Source organism: Cebus imitator, unplaced genomic scaffold (genome assembly GCF_001604975.1).
Source record: "Cebus imitator isolate Cc_AM_T3 unplaced genomic scaffold, Cebus_imitator-1.0 Scaffold201, whole genome shotgun sequence".
Taxonomy (NCBI): Eukaryota; Metazoa; Chordata; class Mammalia; order Primates; family Cebidae; genus Cebus; species Cebus imitator.
This window is the reverse complement of record NW_016107516.1, coordinates 2,980,772-3,001,905: the sequence shown is the minus strand read 5'-3', so window position 1 is coordinate 3,001,905 and position 21,134 is coordinate 2,980,772. Positions and strand designations below refer to the sequence as shown.

At 36.7% G+C, this 21,134-nt stretch overlaps 1 protein-coding gene across 1 annotated transcript; it reads right to left on the bottom strand.

Moving 5' to 3' along the window:
• Positions 1-15,516: 15,516 nt before the first annotated feature.
• LOC108317411 lies at positions 15,517-17,150 on the bottom strand. Its single transcript, XM_017547839.2, has 2 exons — positions 16,470-17,150; positions 15,517-16,240 (listed from the first exon to the last, which is right to left on the bottom strand). The coding sequence occupies exons 1-2, from the start codon at positions 16,719-16,721 to the stop codon at positions 15,926-15,928; spliced, it is 567 nt and encodes a 188-aa protein (XP_017403328.1). The 5' UTR covers positions 16,722-17,150; the 3' UTR covers positions 15,517-15,925.
• Between the last annotated feature and the right edge of the window lie 3,984 nt (positions 17,151-21,134).

Genomic DNA, 21,134 nt, shown 5'->3' with positions numbered 1-21,134 from the left:
CAACCAACAGATTGGGAAAAAATTTTTGCAGTTTACCCATCTGACAAAGGGCTGATATCCAAAATTTACAAAGAACTAAAACAGATTTACAAGAAAAAAACAAACAAGCCCATTCAAAAGTGGGCAAAGGATATGAACAGACACTTTACAAAAGAAGACATACGTGAGGCCAACAAACATATGAAAAAATGCTCATCATCACTGGTCATCAGAGAAATGCATACATTGATTTTATGTTTTCAATTTTATTTATTTCATCTTTTTTATTTGCTCTTTTCTGCATTTTGTTGGGTGAAAGCTTAAATTGATTTGAGACATTTCTTCTTTTCTCATATAAATTTTTAATGCTATAAATTTCACTCTAAGCACTGTGTTACCTGATTCACATAAATTTTAATTGGTTATATTTTCAGTTTTATTCTGTTCAAAATTATTTCTACTTTCCCTTGAGATTTCCTCCTTAACCCACTGATATGCAGCAATGTTTTATTTAATTTTCTAATATGTGGGGGTTTTCCAGATATGATTCGGTTATTGTTTTCTAGTTTAATTTGTTATAATCAGAAAGCATAGTTTTAATAATTTTAATTATTTTAAATATAATAAGATTTGCTTTGTAACTCATAATATGGACTGTTTTAGTGGTGAATGTTCCATCTGTGTTTGAAATGAATGTATTCTACTATTGTGAGGTGGAGGGTCCCATAAATGTCAATTAGGTAAAGCTGGCTGGTGACGTCATTTAAGTCTTCCATATACACTTTGAGATTTTTGTTTGTGGTTTTTTCAACTTTCTCTTCTCCTTGTATGTCCTGAATTTTAGGCCTGTTGATATTGTCTCGCAGATCCCTGAGGCTCTGTTTCTCTCTCTCTCCCCAACCCTCTGGCTCCCTCCCTTCCTTCTTTGGTTCCTCTCATTGTTTAGATTATTTTTGTATTGCTCTGTCTTCAAGTTCGCTAACCCCTTCCTCTCTCACCTATTTTCTGCTATTGAACACTTCCAGTGATGTTTTAAATTTTTATTATTCTATTTTTCTGTTCTAAAATTTTTAGTTTTTTGTTTGTTTTTCTTTTCTTTTTTTTTTTTTTTTTTTTTTTTTTTTTTTTTTTTTTTTTTTTTTTTTTTTTTTTTTTTTTTTTTTTTGCTGGAAACTTCTATCTTTCCATCATTTTTGAGAATGTTTGCCCTTACTTTTTGGAACACAGTTAAATAACTACTTCAGAGGTTTTGTTCCTGAGAATTCCAACATCTGAGTCCTCTTGTAGTTGGTGCCTCTTGGCTTTCTTTTGCATATTAGTTGCTCATATTTTTCTACTTCTTTGTAAATAGAATAGTTTGGGTTGTATCTGGGACATTTCAAGTATTATATCCTGAGGTACTGGATCCTATTTAAATTTTCTGTAGAACACTAATTTTTTGTTTTGCTTAACAGGCAGTAAATATATATCCTGGCCCATATTCTGTGGTTTGTCTTTCCCATATCAATTTAATTTTCAAAGAAACTGCAATTTTATCTGGTTTGCCCAGTGTTGGAGCCACTCAGAGTTTAAACTGAAGCCTGAGCACTGGTCTTCACTGAAGCTCAGTGTTCAAAGTTGTTGCTGAAATGATTTCATTTAGTTTCATCCTTGAACAAGTTGGGAGTTGTCCAAGACTTTAAATGCAGATTTAAATGGTCACTTTCTTTGGCTACTTGTTTTCCATTATCATTTCCCTGACTTCGGTTCCCAGAGTTTCCCTTTCCAGGTGTTGTTAGAAATATGGAAAGTTAGCCTCCCCACACTGATGCTAGCATTCTGCCCTTTATATGTTCTGCCTCTTCCACACCAATGAAGGGGTCCATCTTTTTACTGGCACTCTAAAGGACTGTAGGGCTGGGCAATTTTACAGGGCTCAACCCTATGGTGTTTGCTGCTGTGATGACAGTAGGGAAGTGAGGAGGTCCCACCTGTTTGTTGCCACCTTCTTAGTGTAAGGTGAGGAAAGTCCATAGGGCTCCTCTCCTCAGGATTTGCTGCAGTGTGCTGGTGGGAAAGGAAAGGATGATAAATCATTCTACTATAAAGACACATGCACACGTATGTTCATTGCAGCCCTGTGTACAATAGCAAAGACCTGGAACCAGCCCAAATGCCTATCAATGATAGACTGGACAAAGAAAATGTGGTACATATACATCATGGAATACTATGCAGCATAAAAAATGATGAGTTCATGTCCTTTGTAGGGACTTGGATGAATCTGGAAACCATCATTCTCAGCAAACTGACACAAGAACAGAAAGCCAAACACCTCATGTTCTCATTCATATGTGGGTGTTGAACAATGAGAACAGGTGGACTCAGGGAGAGGAGCATCACGCACTGGGGGCAGCTGGGGGGGTAGGGGAGAGACAGCGGGGGATGGGGAGGGATAACACGGGGAGAAATGCCAGATATAGTATGCACCTGAAGTTAAATAAATAAAGTTAAAAAAAGAAAGAAAGAAAAGGCATCAAAATAGGAAAACAAACAAACAAAATGAATAAAAAATAAACGAAACTCACTGCAAGATCATGCCTCCAGTTCTAAGATCTGTACCTAGTCCACTTGCTTTTTCTACCTTTAACTCTTATGTTAGTTGCTTAATGTATTTTTTTTTGAGATTTATTGCAGCTTGTGGAAAAAGTAGGGTATAGAATGTTTACTCCATTGTGTCTATAATCAAAAGTTCCATTTTATAAAATTCCTAAATTGTGGATAACAGAGAGAAGAGAAAGGAAACCTATCTCACAGGAGTATGTGTAGCAAGAAGAATGAATGATAGAATATGTTTGGCAAGCTAAAACACTAAAAATAAAGTGTTAGAGAACAGGGTGAGGGACATTTTGCCCATCTTTAGATATCCTTCCACGTAACACATCAGGCTTCTCTCTTCACTCTAACCTACTGTTCCCTAAGGAATTAGGAGTAACTTAAAATAATTGATGAGTTTGGAAGAAAGAGAAGGGAATGTGCTGCCCAGCTACATCATCTCCCCTCTTCTTTTCCCCATAAAGGAACTGTGTTCTCAATTTCTCTGAGTCATATGATAAATTTATAAGCAACAGCCCTGTCCTTACAGGAGAGGTATGTGTGGTGCAACACTTACTGTGACTTTGGTAAGTCTCACTAATTCTAGAGTTCAGTACTAGGAAGCTTCCTTATAGACAGAAGCCACATTTTTCAATTTCAGTAAATTATATTGAATATCTTGATCTCCATATGATTTATCCCTTCATCTTATTTGTTAGTTAGATATTCCAGTGAGAAAAAGGTGGGAAGTTGGGAGTAGTAAATTGCTTGGACTTCCTTAAGCCTGCAATATTCACTAATTTTAAAAGTTAATTAATTCATTGAAGTAATTCCCTTTAAATAACAAGGTACCACAGTTATGACTATAAGTCATATTTCCTAACAACTTACTGTGAAGGCATCTAATCTACCTTTTTCTCCCCAGTGCTTAGCACATTGCCAAGCACAATAAGCACATAATAAATAATCACAAATGTCCATACAATAAATGCTTCAATAAATAAAATAATTCCAATATACATAGTGTTAGATGTAGCATTCATAGAAACCATTCCTATTTTAATGGTAATGTTTCCATCTCAAATAGTACCTACTCTCAATATGTGTAAGATATTTGAGAATATGTATTATTTACTCTACCTCAATTAAAAGAGGTATCAACTTATTTAATCCACATAAAACTCCTCTGAGGGTAGTCACGTGGTTTGGCTGTGTCCTCACCCAAATCTCATCCTGAATTGTAGCTCCCACAATTCCCATGTGTTGTGGGAGAGACCCCGTAGGAAGTAATTGAATCATGATAGTGGGTCTTACCCATGCTGTTCTTATAATAGTGAATAAGTCCCATGAGATATGATGGTTTTATAAAGGGGAGTTTCCCTGCACAAGCTCTCTTCTCTTGTCTGCCACCATGTGAGATGTGCCTTTCACCTTCTGCCATGATTGTGAGGGCTCTCCAGCCCCGTGGAACTGTCAGTCCATTAATCCCCTTTCTTTTGTAAATTACCCAGTCTCAGGTATGTCTTTATCAGCATCATGAAAACAAACTAATACAGTTAAGTATTATTATCTATATTTTACAAATAAGGAAAATGATGACCAGAGAGAATAAGCGACTTGTCAATGGTCAGATAACTAGTGACAGATCTGTGATTGAAACTTCTGAACTTAGCTCTCGAGTCTGTGGCTGTATTGAACATACCAGGTCACCTCTCAAAACAGATCTTACACCGCCTTCCCAATAACTTGTTCATATGTCACTTGGCCCTAGGCTTATGGCCAGGAACCCCACCTCTTTGTCTTCTAATCACGCACACCTTAAAATGTGGCCTAACCACATCAATTATACCATCTCTTTCCACGCTTCAAACAGTCAGGGCTATCCAACCAAAGCTAGCATTCTCTTCACAAACTGTTAGTCTCCACTCAAAGGATTGGACTAGCTATCTCCCACATTATCAGCTTTGCTGCAAGCCTATTAAAAATCCTTTATCTTCAGTTCTTGCCAATTAATAGGACAGTGATTTGAGGGCAAATAGCCAATTGGAAGGGAATATTAATGTGTATTGTTAATGCAGCAGTAGAGAAGTTATGGCACTTTATAGCATCTTCCTTTTTTTTTTTTTATTATACTTTAAGTTCTGAGATACAGGTACAGAACGTGCAGGTCTGTTGCATAGGTATACATGTGCCATGGTGGTTTGCTACACCCATCCACCTGTCATCTACGTTGGGTATTTCTCCTATTGCTATCCTTCTCCTTGCCCCCCAACCCCTGACAGGCCCTGGTGTGTGATGATCCCCTCTCTGTGACCATATGTTCTCATTGTTTAACTCCCAATTATGAGTGAGAATATGTGAACACCTTGCATCTTTCAATACTGTTTTTCTTGACTTAAATATCTGTACATGTACAAATTTTGTGTATTACAGACAGCTGAAATTTTTATTCATCTGCCACCAAAACCAAAAGAAAAGTGTAACAGGTTAAAATGAAGCCATTAATAGAAGCAACTCAATCCCAATAATCTGGCCCTTTCACAAACTAATAAACATGTGAGATCCAAATACATTTTGAATATTTCTTAGAGGAATTATGGAAAAAGTAAAAGGCAAAATTAATCTGGAAGCAAAATCTAGACAAAAATACTTCATGTGGACCATAGACTTCAGATAAGTGCTGACATTTTTTAAAAATTAATGTCCTTCCATTCAAGTCCTACAGTATCCTATCATAGTGTGTGTATCTTGTCTGTTCCAATAGTTCTCAGACTTTGTTGTACATCATAACACATTTAGGGAGAAGGCCAAAGAATGTTGTTAAAAATACAGGTTCTTGAAGCTTAGCCCAAATCTACTGAATAAGACTATTTGAGGGTGGAGTTCAAGCAAAAATATTTTTAAGAAGCTTCTCCAGTGATTCCAATGCTCGTAAAATTTATGAAACATTGACTGTATACTTGACTTTCAGGGCAGAGAAATCCAAGAACAGATAAACATTAAAGAAATTTCAATTAATGAATCTTTATAGCATCTCTACTCCAACACTGGACTCTTATTCATATTGGCATTGTATTGATTTTCTACTACTTAAATATTTCCTTGAGGAAAACTATAGTGTTGGTCCCCTAAAATAAAAATGTTTTCTCACATTACTTCCTAGAAAAAAATAGCATATAAAATTATGCTTCAAAGAATCTTGTCCTGTCTGATATAGACAAATGTACTTTTTTAAAAATGTGTGATATTCCAATCAAATATGCGTTTGTCTTTTCTGCCAGTTATAAAATCACAATCTATCTTGCTGATTTATTTTCTGGAATGTGAGTGTCTGTGTGTGTATACGAAGTTTTAAAATATTTTTTATTGTGTGTGTGTGTGTGTGTATATATATATATATATATATATAAAGCGTGTGTGTGTATATACATGTGTGTATATATATTTTAAAACACTGGCAGCTAGACCATTATAAAGCTCTTCATATCACGTAGCCTTTTGGCTTTTTACATATCATCTGCTAAACTTCAATCAGCAAATGAACAAAAAAAGTTGTATTGAAGTCATTGGAGAAATGCTGAAATATGTCATGTGCAATTGCTGCAAAACATCTTTTAACAGTTCTATTAATACTTGTCAATCACCAAGTGTCCTTGATCTTCATGGATTTTAAATGTAATTTTCAGTTCCTTGTTGAAGTCTTTTTTCAGTAACTTTAGTATCTTCTACATAACTGCACATTTTCCATACTTATATCAAAATTCCTTTCCATTTGATTTGCCATCACATCCCTTCAAACGCTCAAGATGCTACTACAATTCACGAAATATTCAAATTCTAAATTTTCCTGTCAATCGTTGAATCAAAACATTCACCTGAATGGTTTTCGGATAATTTTATTGTATGTTTATTTCTGCCAGGCAAACCATTTCAGAATGCCTAACAATAAATTACTACCTGTCTAAAGAAGTCATGCTGTTTGAAAGGTTTTCTAAGCCTAAGTTCTTAAAGCAAAATGTAACAGCTTCATTTAACATTTCTTCTGAAAGAAGAGAAGCATATACACTGCAAAACTAAACTGTTTATGTGGTCTATGTCATATTAGTATCTCAAGACATCTTAGAATGAATTTTCTGAAAGCAAAGGTAGTCATTCAAAAACACAAATGGAAGTTGGAATAGAAAAAGAATTAAACTTGAAGGAGAGGGAATGCTGAGCTTCAAAATAACTCCTTTTGGAACATGCTTCCAAACACAATGTTAAGTGCATGCAATCAGTTATAGGTCATAGGTTAAAGAACTTGTGTAACTCACAGAAAATGCACAATTTTCAACCTTATGGACTGTCATCACTAAAGGAGATGAAATAAAAACTGCAAGTTTGTTTTCAATCTCTGCCTAGAGTCAGGGAGAGTAACCTTAGCAGCAAACCCAGTCACACAATTTCTATGCCCCGGCAGCCTCAGAAGGTGTTGAAATTTAGGTGCTGTGATCCTAGCCTTTAATCCTGTACATGAAGTTGTCTAGACTGGATAAATTATCAGATACAAGTAAGTAAATGACAAGAAGGCTTAAATGACATTGACGGTCATATAATCCTGTTTCTGCCTCAACTCTCCTAGGTAAGTGCACCCACAGCTCCATTCTAAGAAGTGCCCAGATAAAGAGATAAAAATCCTTCTTTCATTGTGTGTTCCTAATCCTTCACGTCTAGCATTTTCCCTTGAACTACCAGAGATTTCCTATCCCGACAACAGTGGTCAGATACAGAGTACACATGACTTTCACAAATGCATCATCGTTTAACTACCCTGGTTCTTCATCAGGAAGCTAAATGATTAAACAAAAGAAAATTACTGAAGGATGTTAGATCAGTTAAAATAACACAATGGTGGAAAACAAATGACAAGAATACTTCTTGGAGGCCAGTAAAGTGAGAGATCAAACATGATTAATTTTCTCTTCTGCCAGCGCATTCTTTCTGCCAGGTTAACATTCCATAAGAAAAAGAAAAGCATTGCCATATTCAATTATAATTTGCCTTTGATAGTCTTCTTTGCAAGGAAGCAAGCAAGCTGAAAGTGACAAATATATTTTCAGAAAGAAAATGCATTGTTTATTGTCTCTTTCCTGATCCAAATCCTAGACAGAGAAAGGATATGGCTTTCAGGGAAGCTATCATTTGTATGCTATTGCCTCATTATACAAATCAATAGCAGTGCACTTGTGAATAAAACAGACACAGACTAGGAAAAGCCACCTGGGCCAGCTGGTATAGATTTTAGCAAACTGATTTTGCTGGGTTTCCACTCAAAGTCCTAAAATAAATCATTTAAAAGCTCATTTAAATGGCTCTCCTCTGGCAGAAGGGTCAAAGCTCTCGCATTTGATTTGCTGATCGCTGTTTTCAGCTGAGCTCTAATTGGACTTGAAGGAATACTACAGTCGTTATTTATATTTCACCTGTAAGAGCTAAATAAATATTTACTAACAAAGAATGTTGATGCATACTTTAGACATACACTTACCTACGATTTTCCTGTCCACTTTCAATTTGGTGCTTTTAGACTAGATGGTGGGTCAGATTCCTGTCATAAGATTTTTCTGAGCCTCCAGACATCATGAAAAATGTTGTTTAGTCAAAGAAAGGGAAAAATGAGATTTAGCAATGTGTACTCTATGCTGTATCAAAAGAGCCACAGCTGAAGGTTCTTGGCTATTTATAATATTCCCTTTCACTAACATCAGCAGGGTAGGGGGTTTCCTAACTTCAGTTTTTAAATTGTTACACTCAGCTCTTGGTGTTAAATCACCTGTCTGCTAAATGCCCCCATCCCTTTGTTGTATTCATGGCACCTTTCACATCTGGTTGAAATCTCCACAGAAATATTTCCTCCCTTAGAATGTGATTCTTTCTGAAAATATTTCCTACATACCACGATAGACTTGTCACTTTTGGGAATTCAGAGGCTCCTGAATTAAAAATTCCTTTAAATAGTATCCAAAAATGTAGAGCTCACTGTGACAGATTGTATTATCCAAGACAGCCACAAGATCTCCCATGCCACGTGCTCTTCTAACAATGTGACTGCTATGGTTTGGCTCTGTGTCCCTACCCTTATCTCCTCCTGAATTGTACTCCCATAATTCCCACATGTTGTAGGAGGGGTCTGCTGGGAGATAATTTGAATTATGGGGGCGGTTTCCCCTGTACTGTTCTCCTGGTAGTAAGTCTTATGAGATCTGATGGTTTTACCAGGGGTTTCCAATGTTGCAACCCTCTCATTTTTTCTTTTGCTGCCACCATGTTAGAAGTGCCTTTCGCCTCCCGCCATAATTCTGAGGCCTCCCCAGCTGGGAGGGGAAGGTCATGTGGAACTCTAAGTCCAATAAAACCTTGTTTTCTTCCCAGTCTCAGGTATATCTTTATCAGCAGCATGAAAACAGACTAACACAGTGATACTGACAGTCATTCCATAGAGATAACAGCTGAAGTGTGAAGGGAGAGGGTCCCCTTGAAGCTGGGTGGCCTGTGGCTATAGCAGAATTGACTCTAAGTGCTTGTAGACTAGATCATAAAATCTAGCTTCCACCTGTTTCTCTTGGGAAGCTCATCCTTGGAACATTGCCACCATGCTGTGAGAGGAAGCCAAGCAGTCTGTAGAGGCCCATGTAGACGGGAACTGAGGCCCCTGGCCTACAGCCTAGCTATGCTCCCAGCCAACAGCAAGCACTAACTTGCCAATTATGTGACTGTGCCATCCTGAAAGTGAAACCTCCAGTCAAAATTCTAGCCACCCTCGCCGATGCTGCATGGAGCACAGATAGTCTTTCCAACCAACTTGAAGAGTCATATGTTAAATAAATGATTGTCATGGTTTTAAGCTATGCAGTTTTCAGGTGGATTGCTATGTAGCACTTAATCAGAAATTAATAAATTGATATTTTAACTGTGATTGTTTTCATATTTGTACCTGTGCATCTATGTCTGTCTGTGTGTGCACCTGTGTGCATTTTAAAGCAAAGTAGTGAGGACTAAAAAGGGGGAATGCATTACTTCTTCTTAATCACTGAATAGAGCAGTTCTGAATCTATTTTCTAAAATCAGCCCAATGCTGATCTCATCCCATCCTATTTAACTGATGGAGTAATTCATACTCAATCTTTTTGGGGGATCTCCCCTAATGTGCCACAGTCAGAGTTGTCCTGATGTAGATGAAGAGCATTATGTACAGATAATGCTCTCCACCAAAAACACTTCATGCCCAGGACCCCATAGACCTTTCTCTTGTTCAGATAAAAGTCCTGGGCCCTCTCTTTATTCCAGCCTTTGTGAATGCCTTTAAACCATTTCTGCCTTTATTCAAACCCTAACTTTCTAGCTTTCTCTTCCGTTCCTGACCCATCTTTTGTACTGTCTACACTCAGGCATAATGACCTGTCCATAATGGTTTCACAATTTCTATCAGCTTCTATCCTGGATCCAGTTTACAGTTGTGCTTTGGTTTGACCAGCCTCCAAAATGACTCTATCCAGTAAAGTGGTTTTAACCTCTTTGTATGTGGGATTGGATAAATCTAGACCATATTCTTTTCATTCAAGGTCTGGCTCAAAAGTTACCTATCAGAGAAGCCATCCCTGTATTCCACCTTGCAATAATCCTTCCTTTACAAGGCATTCCTTCAGTGCTTACTTAACCACATTGTATAACATTCTCTTGAGCACCTTTAGACACCTTTGGTTTTCTTCAGTGGTCATTGTATAAGTGCTTGTCTTATTTTCCCCGAACACACTGTATATTATTTAACAGCACAGACAGGTTCTTCTACTTTTTATTTATGTTTACTTTCCTTGACTTTGAGATAAAATAGCTTCAGTTTAGGCACAGATGTTCCACACATACCTATTGAGTGGAGCAAAATAAAATTCCAGATCACAAAAGTTTAATAGTTCCTTACCTAGTCAGTCTTGGTGTAATATTCAACAGGTGGACAGAAGAAATGGCAAATGGGAATATTAAAATAGAGAGGAGCTTTTCCAACGAAAATTTCTTCAAAATTCTAATATATTTGAGAGGCGCTTCTATCCTCATTTCATTAATAGTCATTGCCATACTGAAGTGCTGCTATTGATAGAATGTCTCCTATCACTCAAGAAGGTTGAAGCAGAAAAAATAACCACTACACTATCACAGCCATTGAGTAACAACAGTCTTTACAATTAAGTCTTTTTAGAAAATACTAATGACTTATCTTTTAAAAGCAGTTGCAAAAATCACAGCAGTTTAGGACCAGATGGGTGTCTGTGCAGCCCTACAAATCAAAGACAAAGGCTCAACTAATATTGATTTCACAGGTTGCAACAATGTTTTGGCTTGTCTAATTCTGGGGTAAAAAATTTCTCTACATACACACAAATTGGGAATAAACACATACTAAATCTATTTGCTGGCACATTATACCCCCCAGATATAAATTTAGTTTCCTTTCAAATAAGAATTTACATGAGTAGCTTACCCTCCTGTAGCATGTAGTGGAGTTAATGCCTTGCTTTATAGGAATTCAATAGACATTATAATGGCAAAAGCCTTCTACTGTAAAAGAGCCACTAGGCTTTCAGAGACATTATCTCAGAATCCTCAGTAAAAAACACCTGATATGTTAATACCCTCCTTTTCTTTTTAGATGAGGAAATCAGAGATAAATGAGTTTAAATAAATAGCCAAGTTACAGAGTAATAAATGGCAAAACTAGGAGCTAATATCTCTCTTCTAAGTCCAGACTTAGGCAGATATTTCACAAATACTTATTATGTAATTACAAAATATTTAGAATTAGATAACTTATAGAATTGGATATCGACCTTTGCTTCATAATTTTAACTTTAAAACGAGACATTTTAAATTCGGATGAATGGTAGCTTTTAGAGAAGAGGTTATGTGATTACTATTTTATTTTTAAATCTATTTTGGTTTATATATAAATTTTAGCCAGAGATTATTTTTGAGCATCACTGGCCAAGAACAAGTTTTGGTACTACATGCCGGTTGAAATGTGTGTGTGTTTTAAAAATTTTTCAAGTCATTTTAACTATTTCTTATAGTTAAAAAGGACAAGTATAAATATATAAAAGGACAAGTATAAAGATATTTCTCACAGTGGTTATTAAAAATCTCAGTTGCTGTTTCATCACTCTTCATCACAATAGATCACCGTGTCATCCACCAGAAGAGTTACTATCATAAGGATCCAACACTGAATACTTTCACAGGCATTCTAGAATCAGAATGGTGATTACAACTAGAAAATAAGTTCACATTAGAAATCATTTGTAATAGAAGAATGTTGAATTCATTTAAAATTATGTAATTTGTGTAAGGAATTTTGTCATCTGCTTAGAAGTTTATCTTTTCATCTAGACTATGAAAACTTCTATTAAAATAGCCATCACGGCCCTCTCACCAACTGCAGGACTGACTCTAAGGCATAAGGCATTGAGGGTGGGGAGAACCACAGATCACAGTCAAAGCCCTTCTCTAGGTGAGCATTGTGAACCAAGAGGGTGATAACTGTATATGTGTTTGAGATAGTTCATCACAAAGGTTCCAGGCTGGGGGCAGTGCCATACTTCTTTATAGCTGTAAGAAGATAGCTCGAGAAATCTGCACCAATCTGCTCTCCCAAGTACATGTCCTCATGTCTTGAATCTGCAAAAATGAAGAACCAAATTCCTTGATTACGCAACCAAGTGATTTGACTCTTCCAATTCTGTTGTTCTTTTCTTCTGTCTTGAAAAGGGCCTTGTCAAATCAGAATGAAAAGAATGTTTTGAAGTGTGAGAAAATTCAAATTTCCTATTTAAAGCCTGGAGCTCATTAGCAGGAGCATACTTACTTATTTCAAGGGTCACTGGCTTACGGTGAAGAGCCTGTCTTTCTACTACCCAAGTCTCAAACTCCAACTGACAACAGTTTAGAAATGTCTTTAAGTCTATTAGCTTTCTACGGAGCCTAATTCATCTTTGTTGTGCTTTGTCTTGTGACCGTGTCAAGTCAAGGACCCTGCTTTGATTATGTGCTATTCCTTTTTTCTTAATCACTTTTCCGTTAAGTAATTGTCTCTGCTTAATTGGTTATAATGATTAAAAGTTTATTTATATTACACAGCAGTTTTCTTTTATCAATCACACTAAGGTTCTAACTATTGTATTATTTACAGCCCAACGCAGAAATTTTACCCAAAGAAATAGTCTTTTTAATTGGACTTTTTTTATTAGACTATTTTTATTGTATATGTGCTACAGCTAAAATCTAAATTTAGGCAAATAAGAGAAATTATTAATTCTTAATATTACAGTCAGGCTTGTAACAAAGGCATTTTATTTTATAATACTGAGAGGTACAAAATAATAAGTATAGGCTTCCGAGACTAACAGACTTAGGTTTGGATTCTGCATCAGGACTTGCCAGTCTTGGGACCTTTCTGAACTTAAACTATCATACCAACCCTAGGCAGATTGCCTGAAGATTACTGCTGTGTGAGTAAGCACAGTATTTATCTAATGTTAGCTATTATTTGTTTTAGCTTTGTCACTAACCAGCTATGTCTCTTTGAGAGAGCTATTTAATTTCTCTGTTTCATGTTCCTCTGATAAATAAGAGGGCAGGACTAGATACTTTCAACATTTTCTGTCAAAACTCAGGAAATAAGTAAACCCTTTTTATTGTTTGTTTGTCTGGTATGATTTTACTTTAGCCAGAGTTTTTCATGTTAAAATTTCCCAGAAAGTAACAAAGGCGCTAGTTGGAATTTAGACAGTAATGTGAGGATAAGTAGACAAAAACAAAATGGTCAGTAGGAAATGTTTCAATATTGAATATTGGGACAAAAGTCCAGAGCAAAAGAATGACATTTACATGATAAAACCACAAAACTAGTAGTTCGATAATTTGTTTTAAAAACTTGTATTATAATTTTTTATCTGACTAAATGAGTGATCTTAGAAAAATCACTGGAAAAGTTTTATTGACCTGCTTAACCTTAGCTTATTCAATCTGTAACAATGAGTACAGCAACATCTGATACCTATTTAGTTCTGTGAGTTCTCATGGGGATAAAAAAGAGAACTAAATACATTAAATATGATCACCTCTGTACTTGTCAATTATGACTATTTATAATACATGTGCAATACCTGTTTATCTGCTTTGCAGCGGAAAAAATTTTTTTAAATGACTCGTAACCTGTATCTCTCATCAATACTAGCATGTTTTATTTTTAAATTTGTTTTTACTTTGAAACAGTTATACTATTTTTCTAAGTATATTTTTCAAAAAAGCTTTATTAAGTCATAAATCATGCTTAATAATTCAAACCATAAAGACAGCAATACAAAATTTGAGACACAGAAACATATACTTTCCCACTTACAAATTGCATCAGAGGATATATAAACACCCTCTCTCTTGTTTCTGAGTAAAGGGTCAAGACACACAGCAGAAAAATTTCAAAACTAAGTGGTTATATAGATCTTTCCTTATTTGAAACCCATGTACTAAATTCATAGCAAATAACTTTTATGTGAAAATCAGTATTGTACATGGGGCTGAAGATATGGCTAACTAGACTCCCACTAATAGTTTTGCTGTGATAGAACAACTCATCCTGAAGCACTTATTATGATAAATAATAACAATAATAAAGTATAAGAGCAACATTAATACCTACATTCTGGTGAGCTTTTAATAATAGGCTCTATGACTCAGGACTTTCATATATTATACCTTACCTGGGAGTGTGCTTCTTGTATTAAATTGAGAATATATGTGCTTCTCGTATTAAATAATAAAACCCATCTATAATGGTCAATTAGCTCAAGAAAACTCAATATTGTCTAAAATGAGAAATCAACTGCTTTTTAGACAACTAAAATGTTTAAAGCATGACTGACTTTAGAAAGGTGTCCTATTTTACTCTAGGTATTATGACGTTTTGCAAAATTTCTTATTCTAGTTTGAAATCCTCACCAAACCATGAAATTTCTTCAAACGTGGTTTTTACCTATTACCTCCAAAGCATCCCTGAGGATATTTGCCATCACTCTTGCAACTCATTCTATTCCCTTCCTAACTACAGCAACATAAACTTTGAAACCTGGAAACATATACCTTCTTATTTCCAAATACATCAGAGGAGATGTAAATTCCCCTTCTCTTGCTTGTGAGCAACGGGTCAAGACACATGGGAGCAGAAAATTTTCAAAACTAAGTGCTTGTGTAGATCTTTCCTTGTCTGAAATTTATAGTCTTCTAACAGTACAAAGCCTTGTTTCAATCAAGAAAAGAATCAACATGTTGGTCACGTTTCCAATTTTATAGTAAGCATGAGTCAGTGCTAAGGACAAAATAAAATAATTTATATTATTTCTTTCTTATGCAGATACTTTGCACATTTATTTATATTTGTACTTTTACTGATTATTCTTACATGAATTGGGAAACTGGGACAATTAGGAAATAACAAATAATAAGCTACAGGGAAATTCCTAAACTCTTCTTAAACATACTCCCTCAAAAGAAAGTGTAAGATTAATTTAAACTCTTACGTCCTAGGAAAAGGACTAACCTAGCATACCAGAACAAGAGGGAAATGAAATGATCTTGAACTTTTCTTAGAGTACTTATCTTCTTTAGGATTCTCAGAAGAACTCAGGATTCTGTGAAAGTCTGACTACAGAATGACAAGGAAGAAATATTACCTTGTGCGATTATGTTTTCAATACAGATGGCTAGAGAACACCAAAGGTACATTTCAGAAGGGAGAGCTAGGTACCTTACTAGCAAGTGACAAAAAAGAAACCAAGCATTGGTTAGAGATGAAGAAAGCGATAGCTGTGTAGCAGCCAGGACATCCTGAGGCTCATTCATCTTAGAAAGTGGCAGAATTTCAACAAAATATCAAAGAAGAAGAAGAAGAATACAAAATGAATCTGTAGTCAAAGGTAAAAGAAAATAAAAGGAGTTGGACATGGAAGGTCTCCATTTGGTTGTCAATATCGGGAAACACTACTGAAAATGATGAAATTGTATCACTTCAATCCTGAGTGATAAACACGTGAATTTTGGGAACAACTACTCCAGAGAGAATCCCACCTTCTACCTAATGGGAAGGAAGTAGGAAGTAATTCCACCACTGAGTAAAAGTTAAAAGTCTCAAAGTTTAACTTTGCTTTTACTGTGGGTTTTGGCTTGAGTATCTTAGCATAAAAGCAGCTCTCTATCTCTTTGATAGGCAAAAACTCAACTAAGAGGAACAATGACATACAGAGAGAACTATAAAACTAAACACAAGGGAAGCTATATCAATTTCAAGTGGCTACACGTTTTGCTGAGGCTCAACTCTGGTTTTGCGCAGACTTCTCAGTAGGCCAGGCCTCAGGACCTCAGCATCACCTCCTGCCTCGGCCTGGTTGTTACCCTTTCTTCTGGGAGGCTTCTGCTTCCTAGACCTTGCGAAGGTCTGGCAGACACAGCTTAGGAAACCGCTAAAGCAGAATGGTGGTGATGCCAAGGATGTCACTGCAGGAGAAGAGGGCCTGGGCTCCTGAGCCACTGAGAGGTCATAGGACTGGATCTGACATTCCTGATGCATCACACTGAAACCTTCTTCCTGTAGACTCTGTAATCCATCCTGTAAGTAAAAGAAAGGGGTTAAAAGTCCTCAAAGCCAATAACCATATGCAAAAAGAACATGACTCTCTGAGCCAATTCTTTTATGTTCTTTCTGGGACCAATGATCCCAATTGGTTTCTCAAGCTCCTTACCCCCAATCCTTCCCACTCCAGGTGAAGAGCTGTCATTATTTTTCCTATGGAAGAGTGATAATCCCAGGATTTTGCTGCCCCATGCATTATCCCTACCTCATGGAGAAGGTCAGGATTATCTTCCTGGGCACTGAGTAGAGTTGGCTTTTTGTCTACAGATTCATCTTCTTCACTTTGTGCTGGTGTTGAAGGTGTTGGATGAACGGGGGAGCACTGGGCCTCCATTTCCTCCTTCCTCATTCTTTTTGTCCTTGTGGTCTTCTTATGATGCCTATACTTTTTGGGGAGTGGGTCTAGCTTTCTCCTCTGGACTGGAAGCATGGCGGGATCTTGTGAAACCTCAGCCATATGACTCTCAGGTGTCCCCTCCAATGACTCTTTTGATTCTTTTACACTTCTTTTCAGAGGGTCATTTTCCCATGGATGAAATCTCTCTTCTGTATCCTCAACATCTAATAATGTGCTCAAGTCATCGAGAACATGTCTTGGGATAGAGATTGGAGATTCCCTATCTCTGTCATTGATAGATTTTTTTTTACCTACTGTGGTGACCCCAGTCAGCTTTGCAGGAACAAGGAGCTCACAACACAGGGAGCTAAGAGTCAAATGCTGAAGGAAGTAGTTAGTACAGTGACTATTTCAAGTGATGTACCCTTAGCTGTTATAGATTCAAAAGATGTACTGATCTCAGATTTCTCCTCTGGACTTACTAAAGGAGTCAATGACCTTCAGAAATAGAGTCCTCAGATTGTTCTTCTTGGCCTAGGAGGTCTCACATTTTCTAAAAGAGAAAGTCATTGAAGTAATTGTTCCATGAACAATGGAGTTCCTTCTAGTCATACATAACCACAGTTCACAAAAACTCTACCAAACAGCATAAATTCCTGTTTAGTAATTATACTTAACAACTTTTCAGAATGTGTGTCAAAATTATCTGGGTTTTTAGTGAAAATAGTCATTTCTATGCTGTACCCCAGACCTACTTAGAATCTCAAAAGCTAGGAGTAAGGAATTTGCATTTTTTCCCCGCTAATTCAGGTGATTTTTATGCATCCTAAAATTTGGAAAACTACTGCTTTAGAAGGACACTGAATCCAGTATTTTACAGGGCCAAGAAGATGACTATTAAAAAAAATAAAATCCTACTTTCTCCTACAAGTATTCCCCTAATCATGTCAGTCCATAATGATATTTCTCCTCTGAATTCTTTTAATCATTATCACTTAATTTGGTATGATATCCCATATTACTTTCTATTGTAATTTAAGTTTGAAATCTTGTAGCTATTTTTTCTAACCAGATTATAAGTTTCTCAAAGGCAGGGATGCTCTTAGACTTAGTGTTCCACACTGGTTTGCCAGTATTAGGAGTAGTAAATTGAATAAATAAAAATATGAATAGGTTTATGTCCCAGTATAAAATGATTGACGTGAGATGATACTGCTCCGTAAGAGGCGTTCTAGAGTAACAATGTAAAGAGAATATGACCTGTTGGTGAACCCAATGTCAAAAGTACCCACATGTCAATATGCCACATGTCAGGCCCATTGCCTTTGGCTGTATTCTCTGAAAAGCCCACAAAAATATGAGAATTTGCATTTCTAACAAGTTCCTGGTTAATGCTACTGGTCTGGAGAGCGCACTCTAAGAACAGCTGCAAGATGAGGCACACTGACACAAAATAAGTAATAAAGAGGGATTTCTAAGCACTTACAATGACCAAATGTAAGAGAGGTATAAATTCCAACTTCCAAATTTTGCAAATGGGAAAGATGAGGCTTAAGTAAGATAGCGACTTGACCAAATATGAGGTCGGCAAACTTTTTCTGTAAAGGGCCAGACAGTAAATTTTGGAGGCTCTGTGGGCCATGTGGTACTATCAGAAGTATTTGTTCTCAGTGTTGTAGCAAGAAAGCATCTATAAACAATGAGTAAATAAATAGTAATGGCTCTGCTCCAATAAAACTTTATTTTTCCAAAGAGATGGTGGTCAAGATTTGGCCTGCAGGCTATAGTTTGGCAACGTCTGACCTGAAGTCCTACAACTAGTTAGCCACAAAACTGAGATCAGAAGTCAAGTCACCTAACTCCCAGCAAGTTCTCTTTCTACAAAAGAACAGAAGACTAGAATGAGAAAGAATTTTTTTTTCAGTGAAAAGAAGGGCTTTAAAAGAAGAGGTCAAAATATGCCTGGGCAAATAATACTTTTATGTTCTGTGATTACCCTTAGTCATTTACACAACTAGTTAGGTAAACTCTGAAATTGGACAATTTTCAAACAAATTCATAGATTGAGCTCCAAAAGGGTGAGGGAGGAGAGCTAGGCTCCATATTTTCTATCACACTTGCCTAGAAAACCATCCTATTTAGTCTCTTTTTAAGCAAGAGAAAATCCTACAGATAGATAATGGAAAATACTTTCTTTGCCCATCTTTTGAAATTACTGTGACCTGTGACTGTGGTTCCACATTGCAAAGTCCAGGGATAAAAGTTCCAAGTAACTATCAGAGAAATGTGGAAACAGAGATATGATTCCTAGGTTATCTAATAAGCTAAACTTTACTTCCTAAACCAAGATGCTCTTTAATAACAGAGTAGTAAGAGTATTAAAGATTAATGTGCCCAAAGTCTTGAGGGCATTTTTAAATTTTGGGATTTCTGAGAACTGTGAAGTCCATCTCGAACTTTCTGTTCAATATTTACTCCACCTTTAATGTGTTTCTCACTTCATGTCATCATTTTGCCTTCACGTAGTGATGTTGAACAAATATTTGTTGACTTATAAATTGATGGAAGAGTGAATGAATATATAGACCAAATGCTTTGAGAAAGCTCTTTGGTTTGTGGCTACAGAGAATAAAGCAGAACTGGCAATTTCTGCCAGAAGATAGTCAGTCCTCTTTTATTACCCTTCAGTGAAGCAAACAGTGCCTTCATGTCGCAAATGTCAATGAAAGTTTCATGAATGAATTAATACATTTGATGTAGGCCATTTAAGTTATAATTGCCTGTCACAAAAAGTGGTATCAAAAGACAGAACTTATTTACTAATAAATTAACATGAAATTCTTTAATTAATAATTGGGTTTAGTTTAATACTGTTAGGAAAGTTTGGTAAAATCTCTGAGAGGGAAAAAGGCCCATGTAATATGAGAGAATGCTAGCCCACCTTCTATCTGTTCCCTCCATCAAGAGCAACTATAGAGGTAGTAACTAAAAGAGTATCAACCATAGAAGCCTACAGAGAGGTGGAGATGGGACTAAAAAGGAAGTCAGCATGACAAATTCAAGCCTAAAAAAGCCTAAAAAAGTCAACCTTGCTTCTCCACCACCTTAGCAATGGCCCTGAGTTAGGCCCACATCATGCTTCAAGTGTACTTTTACAAGGTTCTACTCTGAGTCTGGCCTCTGTTCTCTCGAATCCACCCTCCGTAAAATACCTAGAATGTATCTTTCTAAAAGATATCTGATCATGTGACTCTTCTGACTAAAGCTGTCCTCCCTATTCCCCCAGCAAAGTCACATACAGGTCCTTGATGATCTGATGCCATGCCATCGGTCCAACTTCAACTCTACCACTCACCCTAAGGTATCTTATGCTGCTGCAGAAACAGACTGCTTGCCATTTCCTGAGAGTACCATACTTCTTTAAACATTCATCCTGTTACTTGCCATGACCCTGCCCCTCTTTACTACCTGGCCTACCTATATTATCACTTCTAAGAAAATTTAGCTGACTTCCTCAGGCAGAAAAAAATTGATTTATATTCTTGCATAACATTTTTTTCCTAAAAATATCATTCAACTGAATTATGATAAGCTGTTTAAATGTCTATCGCCTTCATAAGTCTTGGAGCTCCCTGAGAGCAGGAACTCTCTAATTACTTGATCCCTAGCATCTCCGTGGTGCTTGGCACCAGGAGGGTATTCAGTCAATGTTTGTGGACTTCAAAATGCAAGTTTTTATAGATTGCCTCCCAGAACCTGGGCTCCAGGCGCCAATCCTCCCCTTTATCTGGGTCTTTTTCTGAGGAGGACAAAGCTGAACAAGTCTGGCTAGTTACTCAGAAAAGGGCTGCTGAAGTCCAATTCTATCCTAGAAACATTCTTCCACCCATATTGTTAGAATCATAAAAATAAGGAATGCTACCTAAGGAAGTCCTTTGATTATTCAGACCCCTGGCTCTCTGCAGACCCACTTCCTTCCTGCTTTACCAGATTTCTCTGTCTTCCTGGTAGACTCTCAGCATGCTATGGCAATTCCTACCTCCCTACCCTAGTCTATGTGGAACATCCCTGAAATCTCAATGATTCCTGGATATCCTTTCTTTAACCCAAAATAAGCTATCTCATTTCCAGAGAACACACCCCCAACATCTTCTGTTTGGTGTCCCTATCATGAGGGACCTCTTCCCCAAGGACTAGATGTGCTTACATGCAAGGATGCTATTCAAACCGCATGGATCTTTTGCCTGACAAGATGCAAAAGAGGTTTGTACCACACGAATCTCACAGAGTCTGGAACACATAATTTCCCTGGATTTCACACATCAGAGATAATTGGGTATATAAAACATATGAATTCACATCACAATCTGAGTCCATTTGTCTCCCCAAACCTGTTGCACTTCAACTTTCTTTGTGATTAATTTTTTTTCTCCATTTTCACATATTACCTTAAGCAAAGCCGAGAAGTTCATAGCACTTGGATGAATTTGCTGCCTAAGCAGACTCAAAGCGAACTTAGAAGTCTTAAACAAC

What these genes read in the sequence shown, in the direction of transcription:
- LOC108317411 (XM_017547839.2), bottom strand. Translation starts at nt 16,721, where the DNA reads ATGGCTGAGGTTTCACAAGATCCCGCCATGCTTCCAGTCCAGAGGAGA. An exon ending in ATCCTGACCTTCTCCATGAG is followed by an intron (nt 16,241 to 16,469) that starts GTAGGGATAATG and finishes TTTTACTTACAG; the next exon opens with GATGGATTACAGAGTCTACA.